This window comes from Drosophila simulans, chromosome 3L (genome assembly GCF_016746395.2).
Source record: "Drosophila simulans strain w501 chromosome 3L, Prin_Dsim_3.1, whole genome shotgun sequence".
NCBI lineage: Eukaryota > Metazoa > Arthropoda > Insecta > Diptera > Drosophilidae > Drosophila > Drosophila simulans.
Window position 1 is genome coordinate 14,832,957 of NC_052522.2, and position 7,396 is coordinate 14,840,352.

Genomic DNA, 7,396 nt, shown 5'->3' on the forward strand with positions numbered 1-7,396 from the left:
GTTGCACGTAATAGCGAACGCGATGCAACTGAGAACCAAATCCATTGCGAAGAGTCTTTATATTTTTGGGGTATCGGGGGATAAACCCGCTCTTTTTCTCCCCATCCGGATACTGTAATGCTCAGTGAAGCACAACACGAGTTTGTTTAAAAATAATCAATCGTAAACAAAATTTGTTGCAGTGGCATTGAGTTGGGGAGAGTCCGAAAGAGAATTCACTGTATTACTACCAGATCGCGAGAGAAACAAAGAGAAATCCGAGAGATTAAGGGGAGGAAAGTAATTAAGTTTTATCGGTTGTTCTATAAATAAGTTTTAACCAGAGATTAAGGAACTACAAGATATATTCGATAAGGAATGATTTAAGGAAGTGAGAACATATATATATATGGGCATAAATGAGACATTTATTTATAGGCTAGGGAAATATAAAACCTTCTTTTCATGTCAATTATTCCAAAAATCTGAAATTGAATGCTAAAAGAATATTTATGATGCTGTGAGAAAAATATTGGAAGCTCAAAGAAATATTTGAGTGCTTTGATATCAATAAAAACAAGCTCACGTATATTTTAATATAAGATATTTATTTTTATCTATTTGTTATTGCTTGTCGGTAGTTAGTCTTAAAGAACTCGGTGAATATACCAGTATCCAATGTGTATATTCATATAAAAATATCATTCGATTAGTGTAAATATAATCCTTTATACACTTATTAACAATTGCTAGTCAGTTATTTGTTTATAAATGCTGTTAACTATCTAAAATATTTCCACATTTTCTAGGCATCCTGTTGTAAGGCGATTTCTGTCCCCCTCGGGGATAATATTGTCCTGTGTTTTTTTTTTTTTGTACTTTAAAAATTCAATACAAAATTTGAATGTCGTTCGATAAATTGCTTTCAATACGTCAGTTTTCAGTTTGGCAGATCTTTTGAGCATTTTTATTTTTTTTCATCCTAAATAATTTGGCTAACGAACTTAAAATTCGAAAGGAGTCCAATAGTTTGAGCTGCTTTGCTCTGTAGTTGCTCCAGTGCTACAAAATTAGTTTAGTTAATCACATTAAAAGGTGAAAGTGCATGAGAATTCCGTGCAACCTTATAGGTCAATTGGGATTTCCGCCCTCCTTTTGCTTAAATTTGGTGGAGTATTTGTAGAAATCGGACATCTCGAAGGGTTTCGTCACCTCTTTGTACGGCTGGAAAGTGGCCTGCTGAACTACGGTCATGTTTTTGGGCGACTCGATGCGAATATCCGGCGATAAACTGGCCGTGGCCACTGTTACTGGCGGTGACACCAGCGCTGTTTGTACAGCATTGCCATGACCAAGTCCGCTTGAACTGCCATTAGCACTGTGACTTAGGTTCTGATTCTGAGTATGAGCCTGATTTGCGGGTGGCGGTCTGGGCGGCGGCGTTGGCTGCTGCATTTGACTTGGCTTAGGTGGTAAATTTCGCAGTGCTGGTATGTCCAGAGGTTCCAGCGGATACGACACCGATATACCTAAAGTTTGCTCCATGGCATTGAGATACGAAGTCGATTGACTGAGCAGGGCTTTCGAACTGGTATTCACCGCATAGCTGGCACTGGGATAATTCGGAGTCGGCCGCTGGTTGGACATGGAATAGTGACGACCCGCTACCGACATGGACTGCGAGGAGAGCTTGGCGCGGGGTTTACTTGAGACCATGGCAGCTGCGCCGGGATTACTACTCCCATTACTACTCCCAGCTGGACTGTGGGGCTGTGAATCCATCTGCCTGATAACAGCTGGCCCATCTAGCGAAGATTCCAGCCACTGCTTGGGCTTGGGCTTCTTCTCAATGGTCGTGGACGAGGATGACAGTGAGATCTCATCGTGCGGCGGAAAACGGCTGGGTGGCATAGGCACCGCCAGCATATCGCTGGAGTGCGATTTCACCTCTATTATGCCCAATTGTGGAGGAGTTAAGGGTGCTATGTGTGACTGAGAACGCCAGCGATATTGCTGCTGATGCTGGGCAGCTTCCATGTCCACGGAAACATAGCTGGGCGCCAGGGATATAGCATCTAGCTGGCGCTGGTGATGTAAAGGATTACGCTGTTGCTGCTGCTCGTAGCTGATATTACTGGGCGATGCCATTGGGGACACATATTTCTTGATGTTCTGACTTGATTTGATAAAGCCGCCCTCATTGTAACTTTGATGGGTGGGCGATAGGTAATATTTATCGCACTGCACTATAATTGGTTGCTGCTGGGGCGCCACTTGTGGCGGTTGCCTTAAAGTTGCTACATTGGATGAATTCGCCGAGTACATGGATATGACATCCGGCTGTGATCTCTGGTAGTTCATGTTCATCGCTAAATGAGCTTGTTGCTGATGCTGCTGGCGCATATACTGCATTTGGCTCGGCGTGGGTGTGGGTCGCTTCTTCAGGGCACTCTTCACCAGAGGCGGTTGTTGTTGCGCCTGCTGCTGGGCCACGCCAATCACCAGCATATCGCCCGCCCCCGCCGATGAGGTGGGCTGGTAATTGTCATATTCTGAACTGCGATTCGACAGCGTTTCCGACTGTCGATTGTTATTGTTGATGGTCATTTGGCTCTCGCGACTTTCCCGACTCGTTGTACTTTGTTTTCTCCTCAGAATTGAGCTGTTTTCCCTTGCCAACGCTTGCAGCTGCTGCTCATGTTTGTACTGTTGTGCTAATTGGACGAAAAACTCATTGACCGTCATGTGCTCGTAGTTGCCATTGATAATGGCAGTCTCCTGTTTCTGGATTTGCTGCAGCAGCCAGCTCTTTTCGCTGAGACGCTGCTCCAGGGCCTGTTTCCTGGCCTCCAGATTCTCCTTCCTAACCTTTGGATCATCCTCGTTTTTATTGTTGTTGCTACTGCTGCTGTGGTTATTGTTTATGTTATTCGTATTGTTGTTGTTGTTGAGACTGTGCGTGGAGTTGCTTGTAGTTGCCGCCTGCTCTTCATCTTTAAGACTGGCCATATTTCTGCTCTTGGGCGCTTTCAATTGCATCGCCAGTGGTTCGTCGGCTTCGTTGGTGGGTTGTTTGTGCGGGTTTTGATATTTTCGGGGGATCCTAGAAAAGACAAGCAGTCTTCGATCAGTCGCCTCCTAAGCTCATTTTGTTTTTATGCAATTTATGGGTTTCTTTTGGGGTATTCCCCCACTCTGATACAATACTATAAACATTCATTTTTGTTTACTAAATTTTTTTTATAGATTGTTACAAATTTTGAAACAAGAAGGAAAATATAACATAATTAGTCTGTAACTCAGAAACTGATTATCCTTAGTTAGTCTACAAAAACCATCTGAATTATTATTTTTAAATATATTGTATGAGATCTTATTGTATCAGAGCTGTCGAATACCCCTGGATGATTTCGTTCAGAGTTAGCATTTTGAATAAGAGACGTGCACTAGTTTATTAGGATATTAATGCTTTTTGTTGTATGTACAGACTTAGTTTTTGTTTGTTTCCGATTTCCAACCCGTTTCATCACGCACCACAACCACAGTAAACCTTGAAGCGAACCCTCTCCAAAAAATGGCCAGAACATTAACCCAAAACATAGAGCATCCCGATGAGGTGTTGTTAGGTTTGTTGTGTCCGTGTTTTTGAACATTTTTTGGTTTTGTTTCGTACAGTCTTGAGTTTGGCCTTCGTGGCCGGCGATGACTTAATATCAAACGTGCAAAAGTCGTTGGATTAAGTGCGCCTACAGTGGATGCTCGCTGAGAGGAACCAAACTGGTTTTTTCTCCGCATTCTTAATCATTTCTATCGTGGGGGTTGGTTTCTAATTAAAGAACCTCCACTGTGCATGTTAAATGATGTAAAATGGTGTGCACACATACACGTACAAAAACAAACTACGCTTATGACTAATAAATAAATTATAATGCATACTTTGTACAGATCGATTGGCCCACTCATAAAAAAAAAACAAGACAACAACAAAAACAGGTCAAGAACGGAAAACGGTTAAACAAAAACAACTCGCAACTCACCGAACGAAGACCTTTGTTGTTGTGACCGCTGCCTCTTTGGCCGGTGTATGTGTGTGTGCGTCGTCGTAAAAACAAACATCAACCGTTATGTGTGGCAGCGCCTGTGAATGAGTTAATTTTTTAAGTGTTTGCAATTAAGATTTCGGCAAATTGGCAGGAAAACAACATTTGTATTAGCAGCTCAGATGAGAGAAACTTCCGAGAGAGGGAGAGAGGAGCACACCTTTCTGTTTTATCGCTCGAAATGCGGTCGCATAGCGTCGCTGTTGTTGCAACGCCGCGTCCTCTCGGATAGAAAACACACGAAAACTCGTCCTGTTTTTCACATTAACCGCTTGTTTTTCAATTTGTGCGCTACGCGTTTGAGCAATTGGTTTGGGCAGCGCTTGAGTTCGGCCGAACTAAACCAAAATTGAGCAAATTATATGGGAAAAACTTGCAAGAAAACAGACTGCAATGCTGCGCCTACATAATTAAAACAAAAACTAAACATATCGATAACGAAGAAGGCCCTACCCGATATGCTGGAGTGCTGGAAAACATCTTAAGGTGCTGTTATTAACAGCCGCCCTGTTAGAGACAAGTGATCGATGATAACTGTGACTTTGGGATACCTTAATTTTGTCAGAAAATTAATAATTAATAATAATTCCATCGCTTATTCAACTTTAAAGTAAAGATTTAAAGATTTTATTATCTATGTTGAAATCGAACTATCCAAGACACATTTACCAAATATTGCTACAAGTCGCAACTTGCGCATCACTGAGCAGCTCTGTTAACCATAATCAGTGTTGGGCAGAGACAGTGCTGCAAGCCGGCCGACAAAGACTCATCCAAGTCGAAATTGCAGCCGCAAGTGAAGGTATTGCAGCAGTAGCCAATTGGACGGTTTATTACATAAATTCGCGTTTTTCGGCTGAAAAAATAAAAGCCTCTTTATGTCATTGCAGTTGTTGAAAGCGCTACCCCACCTGCGCAGCGCCACCACAGCCGTGAGAACTCACATTGCGAGAACAACGTGGAGCGAGCACATTGCCACGACAGTGTTTTTTGGCACCACTACCACAAAAGCTACTCCCGCCGCACCACCACCACCTCCACCCACGCAACCGCAGCAGCCAGTTCCACCTGCAACCACAAGTTGGGGCACCAAGAAGCAAAATAGAAAGGTAAAACTAAGATCCGCCGCTGCCGAGTTCATCATGTCGAATCCGGAGATTGAGGCCCAACTTGCCCCATTGAGGGAACGAGTTCAGGAGCAGGGTAACCTGGTGAGGGATCTCAAGGCGAAGGGTGCCCCCGAGATCGATGTGAAAAAGGCAGTAGCCGAGCTGAAGGCTCGCAAGAAGCTGCTGGAGGACAAGGAGCTCGCCCTGACCCCCAGTGTCGTTAGTTTCGATCGCGCGAAGATGGAGGATCTACTCAAACGTCGCTTCTTCTACGACCAGAGTTTTGCCATTTATGGCGGCATCACCGGCCAGTACGATTTTGGGCCCATGGGCTGTGCCCTCAAGTCCAACATTCTGGCCCTGTGGCGTCAGTATTTCGCCCTCGAAGAGCAAATGCTGGAGGTGGACTGCTCCATTCTGACTCCCGAACCTGTGCTCAAAGCCTCTGGTCATGTGGAGCGTTTCGCTGATCTGATGGTCAAGGATGTCAAGACCGGCGAGTGCTTCCGCCTGGATCATCTCATTAAGCAGGCTTTGGAAAAGCTGTCTAAGGCCAAGGATGCAACTCCCGCCCTGCAGGCCGAGTGTGAGGATATTATCATTAAACTGGATGGCCTGAACAAACAGGAATTGGCTGGTGTCCTGGCCAAATACAACATCAAATCTCCCTTAACCGGCAATGATTTAACAGAACCCATTGAGTTCAACCTGATGTTTGCCACCCAAATTGGACCCACTGGCTTGGTCAAGGGATTCCTGCGGCCCGAAACTGCCCAGGGTATCTTCGTCAACTTCAAGCGACTGTTGGAATTCAATCAAGGCAAGCTTCCCTTCGCTGTGGCTCAAATTGGCAACTCCTTCCGCAATGAAATCTCACCCCGATCGGGCTTGATCCGTGTGCGAGAGTTCACCATGGCGGAGATTGAACATTTCTGTGATCCCGTGCTCAAGGATCATCCCAAATTTGGCAACATCAAATCGGAGAAGTTGACCCTTTACTCGGCCTGCAACCAGATGGATGGAAAGTCTGCCGCCCAGGTGCAAATCGGCGAAGCAGTGGCATCCAAACTGGTGGCTAACGAGACACTTGGTTACTATATGGCCCGCATTCAGCAGTTCCTTTTGGCTATTGGAATCAAACCGGAGTGCTTGCGATTCCGGCAGCACATGTCCAATGAGATGGCTCACTATGCCTGCGATTGCTGGGATGCCGAAATCCTTACCTCCTACGGATGGGTGGAGTGCGTAGGATGTGCGGATCGCAGTGCCTACGATTTGGGACAGCATACGGCCGCCACAGGTGTGCGTTTGGTGGCCGAGAAGCGTCTGCCGGCTCCCAAAACTGTGGAGGTCAGCGAGATTGTGCCCAACAAGCAGGCTCTCGGCAAGACCTTCAAGAAGGAGGCAAAGAACATCACGGATGCGTTGGCTAAGCTTTCGCTGGAGGAGATAACCAAGGTAGAGGAACAGTTGGCTGGCGATGGTCAATACAAACTGACCACGGCGGATGGCCAAAGCCACGATCTCGGAAAGGACACCATCAGCGTTAAGCACTCTACGAAAACGGTCCATGTGGAGGAGTTCATCCCGAGTGTGGTTGAGCCTTCATTCGGCATTGGTCGCATCATGTACTCCCTGTTGGAGCACAGTTTCCAGTGCCGCGACGGCGACGAGCAGCGATGCTACTTTACGCTACCGCCTCTGGTGGCGCCCATCAAGTGCTCCATCCTTCCGCTGTCCAACAACACCGACTTCCAACCTTACACTCAGAAACTGTCTTCTGCCCTGACCAAGGCGGAACTTTCGCACAAGGTGGACGACTCCAGCGGCTCCATTGGCAGGCGGTATGCCCGCACGGATGAGATTGCCATTCCCTATGGCATCACCGTGGACTTCGACACTCTAAAGGAACCGCATACGGTGACTCTGCGGGATCGAAATACTATGAAACAGGTGCGCGTCGGTCTGGAGGAGGTTGTGGGCGTCGTCAAGGACTTGTCGACGGCGAAAACCACCTGGGAGAATGTCACCGAGCAGTATCCTCTGTTCGAGCAGCAGGAAGCCAGCAAGTAACTGGTTGATAAAGGAATTTCTTACGCTTGGCACGCATTTACGGAGTTTCAAAGTTTTCTTTTTTTTGTATACCTACGCTTAAAGTTCAATAAATATGCAACATTTAATGCTTTGCGCTTTGAAATGGGAATGTGA

At 45.9% G+C, this 7,396-nt stretch overlaps 2 protein-coding genes across 4 annotated transcripts; one reads left to right on the forward strand and one right to left on the reverse strand.

The window, feature by feature from the left end:
• Window positions 1-566: 566 nt before the first annotated feature.
• LOC6738108 (putative uncharacterized protein DDB_G0271606) lies at window positions 567-4,542 on the reverse strand. Its single transcript, XM_016169511.3, has 3 exons — window positions 4,240-4,542; window positions 4,017-4,117; window positions 567-3,082 (listed from the first exon to the last, which is right to left on the reverse strand). The coding sequence occupies exon 3, from the start codon at window positions 3,016-3,018 to the stop codon at window positions 1,111-1,113; it is 1,908 nt and encodes a 635-aa protein (XP_016031942.1). The 5' UTR covers window positions 3,019-3,082; window positions 4,017-4,117; window positions 4,240-4,542; the 3' UTR covers window positions 567-1,110.
• Window positions 4,543-4,742: 200 nt separating this feature from the next.
• LOC6738109 (glycine--tRNA ligase) lies at window positions 4,743-7,385 on the forward strand. Of its 3 annotated transcripts, none has more exons than XM_016171502.3 (2): window positions 4,743-4,881; window positions 4,970-7,385. In XM_016171502.3, the coding sequence occupies exon 2, from the start codon at window positions 5,222-5,224 to the stop codon at window positions 7,259-7,261; it is 2,040 nt and encodes a 679-aa protein (XP_016031943.1). In that variant the 5' UTR covers window positions 4,743-4,881; window positions 4,970-5,221; the 3' UTR covers window positions 7,262-7,385. The 3 variants fall into 3 exon arrangements, with proteins under 3 accessions (XP_016031943.1, XP_039149775.1, XP_039149774.1); XM_039293841.2 differs by having other exon boundaries at window positions 4,831-4,881; window positions 4,951-7,385; XM_039293840.2 differs by having other exon boundaries at window positions 4,837-4,907.
• The last annotated feature ends 11 nt before the right edge of the window (window positions 7,386-7,396 follow it).